The 17,542-nt window shown below is 40.2% G+C and overlaps 1 protein-coding gene across 1 annotated transcript in view; it reads right to left on the minus strand.

Annotated features, from left to right (window-relative positions):
* Nucleotides 1-17,542, minus strand: part of Pappa2 (pappalysin 2) — a 246,201-nt gene that overhangs the window by 90,656 nt on the left and 138,003 nt on the right. Inside the window, exons 12-13 of the mRNA XM_005363933.2 lie at nucleotides 11,694-11,829; nucleotides 11,304-11,511 (exon numbers count right to left, since the gene is read on the minus strand). Coding sequence (XP_005363990.1) covers nucleotides 11,304-11,511; nucleotides 11,694-11,829 — 344 coding nt within the window. The remainder of the gene's footprint in view (nucleotides 1-11,303; nucleotides 11,512-11,693; nucleotides 11,830-17,542) is intronic.

Consider the following 17,542-nt stretch of genomic DNA (forward strand, 5'->3'; position numbering starts at 1 on the left):
CACATTCCCAAGAGGTACAGTGGGTAGTTTTGGGTCATTCAATATGTTATGGATATTTGTCATTCTTTAGGAGAGCTGGTTACAGGTTGTTATTGGTTATGGCTGGGAGGAAAGTTGAACAAAGGAGATTAGATTCAGAATTCTTGTTTTGAAAAGAAAAAAAAGGGGATACAGATATTATAGGATAAAAGGGTAGATTATTGAATCTACTCTGAAAAGAAAAAGGAAGGCTATAGATATGATGAAATAAAAAGATAGAGTATTGAATCTGCTTTTAAAAGCAACCACTAATTTTAAATATTTTACATTGGATTGGATTTTTGTATACTGTATACAAATTTTGTATATTGATACAAAATTGAGATCAATTTTGTTAAAACATACTGTATATACATTTCTAATATTGTTCAAGGTATTGTACCTATATAGTTCATTTAACAGTATAATATAAATTTCTATCAAAAGTTATTATTACCAACTATTTAGGATAATAAAGATATGTGGGTTAGTAATTAGTCATCTATTACAATCAAACTTGTAGCCACATTAGGTATGTTTTAAGGTCAAACAGAGATATATTTTAAATAGATAGGTCATCTTCAAACACTTCAGAGATCCACAGAACATGGCATTGAAGATGTTTTAATAACATAGGTTCTTTATTTATGACAATGAGACATATCTGCTCCTGGTAGCACCAATCTACTTCAAAGAAGACAGGCATCCAAAAAAGAAAAACTCCACATGGAGTTTACTTTCTTTGTATAAAAGTAAGCCACTGGGCCAATAATGTCCTTGACTTGACTGCTGACAGTATACTATCCTAATTGGACAAGTAGGACACAAAAGAAAGTGACCGTCAAACATTGTCAAGACAAGGTGGGGCAGCCCTTCAGAATATTCTGCTTTACAGAAAAGTCTTTTGAATATTCTAGGCCTTGTAGGCTGAAGATGGATGCCCCAACATTGCAGAGGAACTTTGGGTAAGTGTCCAGGCAGGGAATATTTCTGTAATTTCTCACATTTTTTGAAAGTCACTTGCTTGTCCTTTCTGCTTACTCAGTTAATATTATTTCCTTCTTGTATCTCTGAGGGAGCTGAAGGCTACATAGTTATAGTTACAGTTTTCCTTGTTTACCAGACTCAAAAAAGATACTTACTAAAGAAGTGTAAAGTGTAAAAGGTTGAGAGACATTAAAAAATAATTTCATAATGCAAATTAGAATAGAAAATGAATTAGGTACAACCTTTTGGATTTATAAGAAAGGATAGATATGGACTATTTTATCTGAATTTGTCAAATGCAAATGTACTAGATATTGCTGATGTGTTTATTGCTTGTATATATTGTATATAGTTATTGTACTTATTGTATATAGTATTTCCTTTATTTGTTATAGCCTTCCTTATTATTTTAGAAAAAAATATGGTATAGTATTTGTGTTTTAATAAATAAAACTTTCCTGAAGATCAGAAAGCAAAGTAGCCACTCTAGTCAGTCATACAGGCCCAACAGTGGTGGCATATGCCTTTAATCCCAGCACTAGAGAGGAATATAAGACAGCAGGAGACAGGTCTCAGCTCAGTCTCAGTCTGAGCGTTCATAGAGGCAGGATCGCCCATTTCGGTCTGATGTAGAGGTAAGAGCCAGTGGCTGGTTGCTTTGCTTTTCTTATCTTCAGCATAAACCCCAGTATCTCTCTCTGGGTTTTTATTATTTGCACCACACACACGATGACTTTGTGACAAGGAAGTAGAACACACGGAGGCCCCAGTGTGTTCTGGAATCAGCTGTCAACAATGGGAAGCACTGGTATCATCTTTCCCTGTCAAGTCAACAGATAAGAACCTATTTCTGGCTGATATCTCATCAGAGCCTCAAAGAGGAATTATATAAGCATGGTGCAGTCATCTAACTCCCAGAAACTGTGAGGCTAACAATGTACTTGTATAAACCATGGTAGTAATACCTTAGACAGCAATAGGAAACTGAGGCATAAACTAGGCTTTTGAAACTACACTTCCTCTTCCCACATTCCTGCAAATTTTATAGCCAAGAATGGGGTATTCTTTATCAGATTTTTTTCTCTTCTTTAAGAAGGTAGGTTCTTTTTGATTGGGCTAGAATTCTATAGGGCCTGGGTCAAAACTTCTCTTTTCCCAGTAATCTTCAATTCCCTTCATGTTATCTGTAAAAATTTTCTAATCTGGATTATACAGTCACTAGATATCCCCTGAAGCCCAAAGAATCTTTTTAGCTCCCTCTTAGTGGCCTGGTCCTGCAAACATTTCCAACTACCTGCGTTGCATGGAGCGGTCCTTGACATTACATCACTTCCTCAAAATAACATGCCAGTTACATCAGTGCACCCAAAGGGTAGGTCCTCTCTGATTATTCTGAGGCCCCTGAAAATTACATTAAATCAAATATGCTTTCAAGGAGAGTACCAGATTTCTTGAAAATTAGTAGAAATAATTGGTCATTCCTCTTTGTAAATCTTTCCTGGTTAGAAATGAATTACATAGATCCTAGTCTTAGTTTTACTGATTTGAAATTAGGCCTTTGTAAGGCATATACTTCAATTTTCAATGGAAAAATAATTTCTGGCATATTTTGACACCTAAAATATTCTGGAAGATGATTATTCTATCTCTTTATACATCCATACATGTATAAACATGCATATGTCCCAGAGTGAAAAGTTATGCTCACCATAAAAAGGAACTCAGTTTGCAGATTGATTCATATTAAGCTTTTCAGCTTTAAGCTTGAAGCAACAGTTCTTTTAATTGGAGTATGGAAATAGACATATACATACACATATACATGTATTCAATGTGCCAGTCCTGAACTGTTACAGAAAACAATACTCCAGTTTTTAAAATGATAAAAGGATGAAAACATAAATAACTTTATTACTTATCTATCTATAATTCATATGCTGAATAGTAAAGTAATAGACAAAATAACTCAGGTTCCCACATGCATATTTATTTGAAAAAATAAAGACTTGATTCAATTTTATATTATAATATTTGTTCTTGATAAATGATAGTTTGAGTTCACTATCATTTGTCAGTATCTATTACTTGTTTTCTGTCTCACTCAGAATGTGTACCCTTTTCTCTTTTTGAGACAGAGTTTCACTGTGTACCCCTGGCTTTCCTGGAATTCCCTCTGTAGACCAGACTGGCTTCGAACTCAGAGATCCACTTACCTCTGCCTCCTAAGTGCTGAGATTAAAGGTGTGCACCACAACTGCCAGGCTCAGAATGTGTACTTTTATTACTAAATAAGTTAATGAGGTTTTAATCCTTTATATTTGCCTTGGATTTATATTGAAAACATCAAAAGATTAAAATATACAGTTCTAGTTAGTTCAATCTACTTAGAAGTTGCATTGAAAATGGTCATCATATTAAAGCCAATAACCTGAAGGGAATTTTGTCTCAAATGAAAAGTAGAGAGAATTTTTGTTTTTCACTTTTGGCTTTTTTTTTTTGCTGTTGTTGTTATTGTTGTTGTATTTGTGGTTTTTTGATGTTCCTTTTCCTGCCAATAATTACTGATTCACTGCTCAGTTGCAAAGCAATCCTTAGTTGCCTTGGTTTGATACCAGACCTGGACTATGAATATTCTCTTTTGCTAGAAAGCTTGACAAGATGTTTTCTTCAGCAGAGAACACTAAAGCATAGTTCAGGATAAAGGGACTTACCTCTTCCCTATTATATGATATCTTTTCTCTAATTCCTCTGCGCTCTATGGGTAGCAATGTGTGGGACAGCCCAGAGTGCTCACCAGTCAGGAAGTTACGTTAATACTCTGCGCACCTCAGCTAGCTTCCTTCAACTTTCCATGGACCCCTATGGGGACTTCCCATTAAGATCTATCATTTCCCAGGGGTAACCTTCCAGAATCCAAAAGAATCTTGATGGTATCTTTCCAACAAGTCTTAGCAAGTCCTCAGGATGCAATTTAGTAACAGACTACCTTCCCTGGCACTAGTATGCAATGTAAGGGAGTCTCTGGTTTCCAGACCCATCCTGGGGAATTTTAGCCAGCTTCTCTGAATCCTTTGTGCTTCAGCTCTGTCTTCTGCCATGACAAACAAATCTCAGTTTGAATGGGGACCCTTTCCCAAATTCGTTACTTCCTTAGATATCCTGCCGCCAGTCATAAAACTGCTTCTTTTATCCAGAGTTCTCCTTGTCCCTCAGGACTTAGTAACTATGTTAAACTGTCCCTGTTTTAATAACTACAACATGGATGGACCCTAATGGACACAGAATGATACCAGTAATGACACTAGAAGACAAATCCACAAAGATGCAACTTAGGGATCTGTTTGGTTGTTCTCCTGGGCTCCAGGGCCATGCTGACCACCTTGTCAACAGGAATACAATATAACAGTTTGAATGCTGATGTCCCACACAGGTTCATGCATTTGAACACCTGGTCTCCTATTGGCGACACTGCTTGGGGAGCTTAAAATGATGTGGCCTTATTGAAAGAAGTATGCCATTAGTAATGAGCCTTTTTTAAAGGCTCACACCACTTGTAGTTTATTCTTCTCTTTAATGTTTATGGGTCAAGATACGAGCTCCCAGCACCCTGTTCTTGTTGCCATGATTGCCACTTGCTGCCACGTTTCTAATCCACCATCATAGACTTTGATCCCTCTGGAACCCTATGCCAACAACAACAGCAACAACAACAAAACCCATCTCTTCTTTTTTCCTTGTCCATGGTCTTTTATCACAGCAACCGATAAGTAACTGATCTATTCCCCATGGCATGGATTGGCATCACAGTATACCAAGTCTTCATTGTGGTAAAAAGTCAACCAAAACTGGTGGTTTTGTTTGTTTGTTTGGTTGGTTGATTTTTGGTTTTTCGAGACATGGTTTCTTTGTGTAACTTTGGTGCCTGTTCTAGAACTAGCTCTTGTAGACCAGGCTGTCCTTGAACTCACAGAGATCTGCCTTCCTCTGCCTCCCAAGCGCTGGGATTAAAGGTGTGTGCCACCACCGTCCAGTCCAAACTGGTGCTTTAAGGACCTAGGTGGATGTTCTATGTATGAATCTTAGGCATCCATGACTAGGCATGTTACAACAGAAAAATAAAAGAGGGCACAGAGAACTCAGAAGGAGAAACCCCTCTCTCACACGTTCAGAAAACATGGTGCTAACTGGCAAAGGACAAATACTAACAAAATCCAGATGTGGTTCTACAGGGTAAACAGTGAGAGTAGATCTAGAGAGGAGAACCAACAGACTACCACAAAATAAATAAAAATAAAGGTGGGAAATACTGAGACAGCTTCCATGGTGCTGCTCCAACTTGGTGTCACCATGTCCTACAAACTCTATCAACATTGCTTTCAGTCATGCAACAAGATACTATAAAGCATTGTCCCAGCTTCCTGTTGAAATAGCAACAACACAGGAGAATGTGAAAGTCTTGTTAATAACCCAAACCAAAACTAGAGTCATTGGGTATTTCCTCTCAGTCAAAGCACAAGCTGGAATTCAATGCGGAAACAGCATTGGCAGTTAAAGCATATACTTCTTGTTTTGTCGTTGTTTTGCTCTGCTTTGTGTTTTAGGGAGGAAGTGGATAAGAACTGTATTAAAGGAAAAACCACATTTTTTTTCATTCTTTTGCATTTTCTGCTCTACTGAAAGAGGTGAAGGGAGCTGAGGATACAGTGCAATGGCAGAGCACTTGCCTGGCATGAGCTAGGCCCTGGTTCAATGTCAAAGGACACAAAAACATACAAAAGAAACCAGAAAAGGTTAAAAGAGTTAAAAAAAGTCATCTTTTATTTCTTACCTGCCCTGCCCTAAAAACAAGATAACTGAGTGCTGCTTTCTATTGATCAGAGATCTGTTCTTTGCCCATCTTACACATCAACAACACCCTCTACTTGCGTATGTCAAACCTCCAGGTATGGAAGTTCAAACACTTCATAGTAAGTAGAGGCATTAAACCACTGGAAGATGCCTTTGAATGCTGGGGAATAAATGGTCTAAAGGCAAGATACTATAGCTTCCTAAAGGCAACTAGAGGCTTAAGTTCAGTAGATGATTTTCTGAATAAAATCTTGGCATGCGTTGACATAGTACTACTGTCTTTGTAAACAGTACAATGAAGCAATGAGCCCTGGGCTTATTGGCAGTGAAGATAAAGAAAGGTTGAAAATGAAAGAGAGACAAATATTTATCAAACAAATGCAAACAGAGTGAAAACAGGAACGGAAATTTTAATTCCAGACAAAGTAGATTTCAAAGCCAAAAGCAGGAGAACCAAAAGGTTTGGCAGGAGGTAGGGGCTTAACAAAGACCAAACGGTCCTAAGAAGCCACACACCTAATTATGAAACATCAAATTAGAGAGAGCAAACACTGCTGGAAAGTCAAGGAAAACAGAAAGAAGAGCAGTTGTTTGCAAGATTTGTACTAACTTGTCACCTAATGTAGGACAAGCGGAGAGAGAAACCTAGGAAAGCTGAAGGGAGAGTCCAAGCTGCAAAGAGATAAACAGGGCTTTCAATGCTGTCATCAATGTCAGCCCATGGCTTTGGAAATGGAATGTTTTATCTCCGGACTTTCAGTACAGGGGATCCTGAGGATATACTGTCATGTAGGATCAAAGGGTTGCAATCAATTTTTCTACTATATCCATGTTACTGAAAGAACAAATGTCCCACTGTAGGGGAAGTACCACACTCAACAGCGAGCGATTCCTGCTTATTGATAAATTTTCCTAGTGCTCACCTCGTGAATTTCCAAAGTTCTGATCCTCAACATTTTAATCCACTCATATAGACAGCAGAACAATGCCAACTCCCTTTTATGTGAACAAAAAGATGGTTTTGTTTCTGGGAAACACAGTCCAAATGAAAGATTTGGGGTCCATCTGATTCTCATGCACATGACAGGCTACGTGAGACTTTTATCTAAGATGTAGCTGAAAAGAGTAGAAAAAGAGTGGTCTGAATGCTTACTGACAGTTTATAGCCCAAAGAGGGCTATAGCTAAGCCTCAAGACTTATGGGCTCCGGATCCCTAGAGGAAGATGGAAGAGTCAGAGTCTGGGCAGCCATCATAATGTGAAATGAGACTAAGAGACATCAAGCCAGTAGGCGTTCCCTCTCTCTATTTTTGCATCTTCCTTTCTTCCTTCCTTCCTTTCTAAAACTTTGCATTATCTAAAGCATTCCCAATGCTTTAATTCTTCATTGCATTTTCTCTTGATTATACCTCATCCTGGAATCACGAAGACAGCTTTACAGTGGATGTTTTTTTTTTTTTTTGATTTTTCGAGACAGGGTTTCTCTGTGGCTTTGGAGCCTGTCCTGGAACTAGCTCTTGTAGATCAGGCTGGTCTCGAATTCCCAGAGATCCGCCTGCCTCTGCCTCCCAAGTGCTGGGATTAAAGGCATGCAGTGGATTTTTTTAACTTGGATGCTTTGATACAACTATAAGATCTCAAGGTCTTTTACCAACTTTGTCTATGACCTTGACTTCTATTCCAAACAAACAGTACAACTGTTCACCTAGAAGAAAACCCAAGTGGCCCATATGTCTTCATTTAAAATATTCTTTCTTCTGCCTCTACCTTCTCACTTCTGGGATTCCAGGCCTATGCTACCATGCCCTGTATATGGAGTCCTAGAGATAAAACTTGGACTTGTTGATGCTAGGCCAGCACTATATCAGGCAAACTACATTCCACATTCACTCTATTGTTGATTCTTTAAAAATGTAACAAGTATTTGCGTTGCTTTCCAATAATGTTTCTTAATTTAACTCCACTACACATTATTAGATTCTTAGTGATAAACTCAGGTTTTCATTTTAATAAGAGTTTTATGGTTTGTTTTTCTGTACTTTTGGTTTTTCAGTGGGATACAGAGAAAAAAATTACTTTGTACATAGAAAAAAATATTAAATGTCACCATTGAGCCAGACTTTGGATTTTTGGATTTCAACTGAGATTCGATGCATCAATCAAGTTGAATAAAGCTATAGTGTAGGAGAGACAGATTATGGGTCATTAATAGTCAAATACAAAATAAGTGACACATCTTATATTCTAGGCATCTATCAGCTCTCCCTTATCCATGTAAGTACTAATGGAAGCTAGAAATTCCTTTCATGATAGTTAGAATTTGATGGTTTCATGTGATGGGGTATCTACACATACAGCAATGATTGATGTAATTCTGCCACCAAAGCCTTCTATTTTATAAGTGCGTAAGAATTTAAAATATATTCATGATAAAAAATACATGAGACTCTTTAGGTTTCCTGTGTATAAAAATTTACTATATCATACTGGCTGCGAAGGAAAAGCCAATTTCCATGGCTCCTGTCAGTCACATGTGGTTTGGAAATGTTTATGCATTCCAGATGTACTCAGTGTAAACTAGAGAATCATATCCTATTTCCACTGGCTTGCGTGCACGCATATAAAACTTGTTTTTCTCAGAGTGCCACATGAAAATACATGGAGAACGAGCCTCAGTGATCACAATTAATTAACTTCCTTCTTGAACTTTCACAGCTATGATGCTGAAGGCAATTCTGGTCCTTCATGTTTACAGAGACTGTAACTTCTGCTCTGTAGCTTTTCTTGTTCAATTCTGTTCCATAGAGCATGGCAAACCAAATGCTGTGTAATGTCAGCTTCTCCTACCTCCTGTGTATGGGGCACTCTGCTAGGGACTAACAACACTCAGCAGGACTTCCAGTGCAGGGAACCCCGAGTTCAGTGTGAAAGAGCACCCCATAAACAGATCATTCCTACAAAATGTGGTGGTCCCTTTCGTACAGCTCACATTATATATTATGACCTATGGAAACATTGAAGAAGTTGGACAGAGCTTCACAGAATGGGCATCCTGATGACGAAGTTTGAGATGACAAGGGCTGGACAGCATTCCCAAGAGTAGGAACATTGTGTGCACAGACTCATCGAGAGCACATGATTTGAGGACCAGAAAGAAATGCTGTGTGGCTTCCGGGCAGACATAGAGCCCATCCAGAAGATAATTTGAAAATACACGAGGAAGAGTTGAGGATTATGAAAGACTATATTTGAATCATATGCATTTGTGTTAAGGTTTGAGGGTATCTTCTCACTAAGGAGATGTAAAAATCATGGATGAGCGAGCTAATGACACAATGTCCAACATCCAGACTGTCTCTTGCTGTGTGCTGTTTCCTGACACTTAACATAGTACCTGGAATCTAGTTAATGCTCAATTAACATTAGCCACAATCACTGCAAATAGTACATAGATTTTTATCTTTATACAAACTCCCTCCTTGATTACCGGCTAGACTTGTTGACCAATTTTTGGTACATAAAATACATTAGAAGTAGTGAGCTGTCACTCCCATCATTAGGTTGTAAAAATGATGTGGCTTTCCTCTTGGGAGGTTTCTGTAATATTTACCACCTCTGGGCCTCTTTTCCTTTTGGATAATTAGCTACCATGTCTAAGACACTCAAACAGTTTATGGGGAGTCTTACATGAAGCAAACTGACTCACACTAGCATGGGATGGCCCATTCTTCATATCTATTGGGGTATATCTTCTGAGGCTAGCAGTCTCGACAGCAATGGACTTTGAAGTGAATCCTCCAACTTCCTTTGAACCCTCTCTGAAGAGAGCCTAAGCCTAAAACACCTCTCTGAAGTGCATCTAGATTTATCACCCAAACAAACCACGCCATATCAAAATGTTGATTCACTACATTTTGGTGTGGTTTGCTATCCAGCAATAGAAAAACAGTGTATTCTACTGGTATTATCTACTCTGTAATGATCTCAGGTATGGTTCGTGGTATACCTGGAAGGGATATGCAGGTACTGAAGGGCTCTCTAATAGGCCAAAACATGGTAAACGCAGACCCAAGAATGGCAAAAGTGGCACCAACAGGTTTTACATTTTACCCTTCTCTCCCTTGCTAAAATCCATTAGATTACATTCCAAAAGCTAGCCCCCAAGGTCCATTCCCTTTTTTGGCCACTGATTCATTCCTAAGACAAAACACCAAGGTCCAACAATCAAATCTCAGTATTTGGCTAACATATCCAATGAGGATTTACCATCTCACTATAGCACAGACTTCTCAATTTTCTCCTTAAAAAACACTCCAGAGCCGGGCGATGGTGGCACACGCCTTTAATCCCAGCACTCGGGAGGCAGAGGCAGGCGGATCTCTGTGAGTTCGAGACCAGCCTGGTCTACAGAGCTAGTTCCAGGACAGGCTACAAAGCCACAGAGAAACCCTGTCTCAAAAAAAAAAAAAACACTCCAGAGAACAACAATTTAAAAAACGCCTGCTCTTGCTGCTGCTACTGCTGCTTGCTGTCTGCCTTTTCATCTCCCCACCCTGCTTGTTCCACTGTGAGGGCTAATCAGTCTCCTTTGTGCTGAGGACTTGATGCCTGGATGTGTCCTGTACCAACTCTTGGGGGGGCTAATCTCCCTTATAGGTACTGTATGAGATGATGGAACATTGCTTGGAACCCCAGCTTTTGTGACTAGGTTCTGAGTCACCTAGCAGGTGGTCCCACTTCTCTCTCTGAGGAAATGCATCTGTTACCCTTTGGTTCCACTAACCTATTAGACTACTGATAGAATCATTCTATCCATACTGCAGCACAGATTGTTTAATTCAAGGTGTTCCCTACTCCAAAGGTGGGTATAGAAATACTCTGAAGTATAACCCTTCTTCTAGTTGGTGAAGAGAATCCAGGGACCCTCATCTGTCTCGATGAAGAAAATCACAAATGTCCGCAGAAAGGTACATGCAGTTAATATATTCCCAATGTCCATATGTGACCCTAAATGGTTATGTGACGTGCCGCCTTAGAAAGCACTTCTTAAATTTTCTGTATACACTGTCCAGGTGGGAACAAGTGGATAAATATAGATTGCTTGAGGAACATTGAGTTTTTGGCACAAAACTTTTGGCAGTTTATATAACAATGTTGATTTAAAGTCAGTGCCTTTATATGTAAAAAAGATGTTAAGACTGTGTAAAGATGTTAATATTTACCAAAAAGAAAATGTTATACTCAACTAAGGAAAGAAAAAAATCTGAAAACACAAATTTGACTTTTACGTTATTTCTTGCTTGATTCTTCAGTCTTTTTTGGTAGTTCTCAAATCCTCTTCAGCTAATGATCAAGCAACTGCTGTACAGAACTATGAGCCTAAATAGTAGCAGTATGTTATAGTCATGGGGAGTTGAGAGAAGGGGAGACATTAGAAGCTAGCTCTGTACCTCAGTCCCTGATGGTTTTGCTCTGGGATGCAGTTACTGGGAGCTGAAGAACTGGTGTGGGAGGATGTCCTTAGAGCCACTGCTGAGATACCCACCAATGGGGATGACAAATTCAGCAGCACGGAGGAGGTGTGGTGGGGGTAGACATTTGCATGGTGGCTCACATTGATAACCAGTGGATTATGTTGACACGACAGTTCATAGGCTCCTGCAGAGAAATAAGGTGATAAGCACTGTGCTGAGCCATTCACTTAGAACCATGTAGCACCTGTTTATCCTTTCTCTATGTAACATGCAAGGCCACAGACATTTCAGAGGTCAACATCAGACTGATTCCTAGGTCTACTGGAATAACCCTGAGCGACTCTAAGGAAATAATTCTCAACTTACCAAGCGAGTGGTTGCTTCCACTGACATCTACCAGGTAGACGGTCACTGTTGGCTGCTGATGCTTCCCAGGGGCGAGACCATCAGATGCCAAGAAAAGGAAAAGTGCTGCTGCAACTCCTGGTCTAGCAAAACACACCTAGGTATAAGCACATGTACCGTGAGCGATAGGTTTCCACAGGCAATCGGGGGATATGCCCATCTTATCTCTGTCATTCTTGAGCACTTCTTTTTTGAAAGTAAGAACCTTGTTCTCCTTTGCAATGGAAAACATGGAGGAAGAACAGCAGCAACCAAGGTGACAGCAAACAGCAAGATGAAGCCCCTGAGATGGAAGATCATTGGTAGCTTCTGAGCATCCTTTCTCAAAACCGTGCCGTTCTGCTATTTTATTTATTGTAGTTTGTGCCTGTTTGCTTGCTTGTTTTTTAAGACAAATTCTCATGTAGATCAGGCCACACTCAAATTTACTATTTTCCCAAAGATGATACGGAACTCCTGATTATCCTGCCTCCACACCTCAAGTACTGGGATTACAAGCATGAAATACCGCGCCGGGCTTGGTGCTGTCTTTTTTAATTTCTCAAGAGAGCACTAGTAGAGGTAATAATTCTCTATATACTAATCAATATCCCTTCTACATTAAAGGGAAAGAAATAGACAGAATGACTAATGAACCGACATCCGTATGAAGCTAGTTTCTTCTGATGTGTCCCAGGATGAGACTAGGTATCAGTTATCCTCCCAGTCTCCCTGCCTCCTAATTCCTTTCTCGGATCCTATGATGCTGGGAGAGAGGCTGTAGTGGTTTGAGTGTGAATGGCCTCACAGGCTCATATATTTGGATGTTCATTTACCCAATTGGGAGGTGTGGCATTGTTGGAGAAAATGTGACACTGTGAAATATATGAAACATGACATATATGTATATATGTATATGCGTGTATGTGCGTGGAGGGAGCGCGTGTGCGCAACGTGCTCAGTCTGTGTAATGTTACTTGTATGTATGTCTTCAGGGATATCCGCTGTGGCTTTTTCTTGGGTTCTGAGTGTGATGTCGTCCCAGTATAGACCATAGTACATCTAATTGGCAGGGACCTCCTCTGGAGTGGGGAAAAGACTAAAAACATGTTTTCCATTTTAACAAGAATTCTTGTTGTCCACAGACTCAGTTTTCCTGAGTCCTGGCAGCATGCTTCCAGGGCTCACTAGCATTGCTGTCTTAATTAGAGTGATTTAACGATTTTCAGTGGTCCAGGCAGCACAGCTCTCCCTTCGTCCTTCCCACCTTTGCAGGAAATTCCAGCCAAACTCCCTTCACACAGTGTCTCCCCTACTCTTTCTTCATTTCCCTTCATTGAAGTAATAAATATTCCTTCATAACTTCAAAAACATGCAGTCACACAAGTTACAGCTTCTAAAATGAAAATGAAGCCTTCTATCCCTGGATGGCCAAGGGCTAGACATAAAACCATCCCAAGAAAACCAAGAGTCTAACTCAGAGCTCTTGACCCCAGTAGCAAATGACATCAAAGCCTCCTGGGACCTCCCCATAGCCTCTTCCTTTCCATGTACCACAACAGAGACCTGAGACTGGAAGACAGCTCATTTCCTCAGTCAGAAACAAGAAGGCCTCAGAACCTGAGAGTGGGGTGGCTTAGCGAAACACAGAGCATCTCAGTCTTCCACCCATCCCAAACTAGGTAGCAGAGGTAGGATTTATGGTGGGTGTGGGCTTTTCTGTCCCTAGGATCCATACCCAAACCTTCCAATGCCGTTTGCATCTCTTAACAACCTAGACTTCTGTTCTGTGGCAGTTTGAATACCAAGTCACTGTGAAACTTCAAGCCTGTTCAAATGGCAGTGCCTCGGTGCCATGCTCAGTAGGGGGAGGTTACAGCAACATTTCCAGGCCACAGCTTAAGCAGGAAAACCACAGGTGAGACTTAGAAGGGGCACACAGGCAGAGAACTTTGGGTTACACCTGCAGAGAGACGAGGTGATTGGTTCCTGAGAGGCTGTATCTTGGACATTTCCCCCTCACAGAGACACAGAGAAGATAGGTGAGCTTAATTTTCAAATGGAGCCCGAGTATATCTCACAGCAGCAACTACAAACATGGAAAGCACATGTTTTACCTCACAACTATTTGCACATCAATAGCAGAGATCAGTCTGAATCTCTACATATAATTATCTATCTGAGTTCACATAAGAAGAAAGCAAGATTCACTGGAGAGATGAAGTGAGACAGAGACAGAGACATGGAGAGAGACTAAGATTCTCTGACAGAGAAAGAGAACCTGGCAGATGCCCTGCGTTTGCCTCTTAGATACGCCTTTGCTAGCTATATAAACATAAGCGATCTACCTCTGCCTGAAGCTGGGGTTCCTCATTCCCAAAGACAATAATAGAGAGATTACTTATATCATATGGATACAAGGTAGATCAAGTGATATCAAACAAAAGCAGACAAGATAACACCTATGAACATTAAGGGTTCAATATTCAACCACTCTTATTTTTCCAAAGAAATACACCTCATTCAGTTTTTGCAATGAGCACAAAAACAGAAGGAATAAAAATTTAAATTTAAGGATATATTATACAGAAAATTATCCTCTTCTAAATGTACAGTCCAAAAATATTCGATGTGGTTTTATAAACTGACTTGCAGGAATGTGAACTGGTTCTCCATGTTTGTTTGGGTTCCATAGGCGTTCTCAGTGTTTGAGTTCTTGATAGATTCTGCATAGATCACGTGCCATGCATGAGCTCTATACAACTAATTGAACTTGGCTCTTGCAAAGATGAAAAGTGACAGCTAAATTACAGAAAGAAGCCAACATCTTTCAGAAACATGAACAATTTTAAAATGTAAAGATCACTTTCAAAGAAGAGGAACATGAAAAGAATTTGTCACAAAGACCATTGAAGCAACGAGAAAACAAAGTAGAGAGAGCATCAGCAGGTACATGGGCAGATGTGATCCTGACAGAGAGGCCAGAAGGTGGATGACGTGAGGTAAGTAGATGGAAGATGAATGGTGCAGAGAGAGGTGGTAGAGCAAGACAGAAGACTGAGACAGGTTATGACAGAGGGATACAGGCCGGTGCTGATGAGAGGGAGGGACAGAGACAGGAGACGGAGAGGCAGCATAGCTGCTTTTTACTCAATGACTGCATATGAACTCCCAAATTTAACCCCAATCACTGGCCACTGAAGGAGAATTAAGATCGAGAGACACCATCTCTAATTAGAATTGTAGAACCCACAGTGTTGGTGGTGGCACACGTCTTTATTCTTAATATTCGGGAGGCAGAGGCAGGTAGATCTCTGTGAGTCTGGTCTACAAAAGCAGTTCTAGGACAGGCTCCAAAGCTACAGAGAAACCTTGTCTCAAAAAATCAAAAAAAAAAAAAAATACCTGTAGAACCCATCTCCAGACTGCCTACTAGGCATAGATGCAAAGTACATTCAAACCAAATATTTCAATATACAGGTAACCGTTTGTGGTGGTCACTGAACAGTAGACCCTGAAACTTAAGAAGAACATTTAAAATGCTTCTGGCTAACTTCTGGCTTTTCCCCACACCATTTCATCTATTCTCCTTTATAGCACTTCTCCAAAGGGAAAATGGATGCCGTGGGTCAGAAGAAAGCAAGCAGGTGCCTCCTGCTATTTGAACAGCATGAGAACATGTTTTCTTGGAGCCCTCACCAAACTCAGCAGACTTTTATGCTTACAGGAGATTTTTAATAGGGTATCTTCAGTACATAAAAGTTTGCTTGTGGAATGCAAACCAAGTTTTTCCCCAGGAATGGTACACAGGAGCATGGTAGCTTTCCCAATTTTCCAGTCTAAAGCACTTCTAGTTTTAGATAAGTGGGGATTATAGATCCTCCCCCAAACACATTTTTAGGACTCCCTCTCCATCTATGAAGTCAAATGAACATGAAAACATCAAGGCTTTCAACAGTTTTAGGGATCGGAGAGGTACCTTTAAAAGTCACTTGCAGTTTAACAAGGGCCCACGCAAACTCAGAATACAATTATTCTACTATTGGATGAAACCATGTGTGCTTTTGTAGGTGAAAATTCTTAAACATTCATGACTTCAGGTGAGTCATTCTAAGGATTTTGTCATCAGAAGCTTTGACAAGGCAGAGATTAGCTCCAAGTTGCAAATGATCTTACCCGGAGCTTATGTCTAATCGAGGAAGGGGCTTAGTTGACGATTAAACTCTAAACAGTGAGTTTTCCAGACTTTTGAGTTCATTACACTTCCTCCTCATATCTAGGCTCCTCTTCCTCTTGGTATTGATCAGACCCTAAACGAGGTCCCGCTTTATTCCTCTACAGAGCTATAGACTATAACCACAGTGAATTTATACACTGCCGTTTCTATAAGAGCTGGAGTAACTTATCATTATGTGTAATTGCTCCCATGGCTCCCGCAGTTCTTGGTTAGACTTTCAAAAATGTAAGCTTTGGCAAGCCTATGGAAGAAGCTAAGATCTGCTCAGATGACCAGCGCACTTCCATCTAGATCGTCTCTTTAAGTTCATTTTAGACAAGGCCAAGTCTGTGAAGACTGGACTAGACAGACTTATGGGGCTTCAAAGGAGGAGCAGGAAGGGACAGAACCACATGTGTAGCAGTTGCTGGTACAGTGTGGCTCCCACATCACCTCCTTTATGACTGTGACACTCACTACAAAGTAATGTCTCTCTAGAAACTGCCCCTTTGGTGACCTCCTCATGCAGGGCCGTGCCACTTTCTTGGAGAATGGGTGGGAAGGGCAGGAAGCTTGTATCAAGCAACATTTGCTGATACTGAGTAATAGAGTGAGATTGCTCTGAAGGGTCTTCCCAGCTTTCCCATGATTCTGACGCTCTTTTCAGGCCACTCCCACACACTAATCCTAGTTCCTATACTCCCCAGCACACTGACACCAACAAGAGTCCTCAGCAGACTTTCTGCATATAGATTTTCATCTCAAACCCTGAGTCCCAGGGAACATTCCACCAAAGATAAAGCCTGAATATAAGGAAAGGGGTTATGGAATACAGATAGAAACAGTCCTTATAGAATCCAGATAGAAATAATCCTCTTGGAAACCGAAACGAGGGAAGGGATGGGAGCATGGGCCAGGTGGCAAGTGTCCATTCTTCATTAGAAACAATGGATTCCCCAGATATTTACAGAGCTTAGAGTGTGTGAGGTTGCGCTGCTTGCAACAAGCACATGCTTTCCTATAAAAACAGTTGAATTCTAGATTAGCAACAATTAAATAGGAAAGGGGAAATAAAGTTTTGCCCTCTAGAGGTAAACAGGAAGGTGGGACTTCCCTTTTAGAGCACTAGTTTAGCTTTCGAAGGAAGTGAAAATCATATACACATAGTCATCTTTGTTCTTTTGGGATCCCTAAGGCATGCAGGAATCCACACAACTGAAAAGTTTCTTCTGAAGACAATTATTTTTCATAAATTTCCATTATACACAGAGAAGTAATTCCAATGCACTTCAGGAAACTCTGTCCTATTAAGCACAAAATCCTGTTAGTGAGTTTCCACTTGATGAACTGGGAGTAGATTTGAACCATTCTGATCATCAACTGTTTCACTGTTGAGATAACACTCTTCTTTAGCAGCCATTTTCAGACTTCAACGTGCATGCAAGCTGCCCAGGACCTGGCTACAATGCAAACAACATGGATGCAAGCTGCCGAGGAACTGGTCACAAGGCAAATTCTCAGTTACTAGAACTGAGGCTCCACCTTTCTAACAAGGTTTCTGGGAGCAAGCATACTTCCTGGGCTGAGGCTTTGACAATACCCCAGAAAGCTTTGT

This window comes from Microtus ochrogaster, assembly GCF_000317375.1.
Source record: "Microtus ochrogaster isolate Prairie Vole_2 chromosome 6 unlocalized genomic scaffold, MicOch1.0 chr6_random_2, whole genome shotgun sequence".
Classification (NCBI taxonomy): domain Eukaryota; kingdom Metazoa; phylum Chordata; class Mammalia; order Rodentia; family Cricetidae; genus Microtus; species Microtus ochrogaster.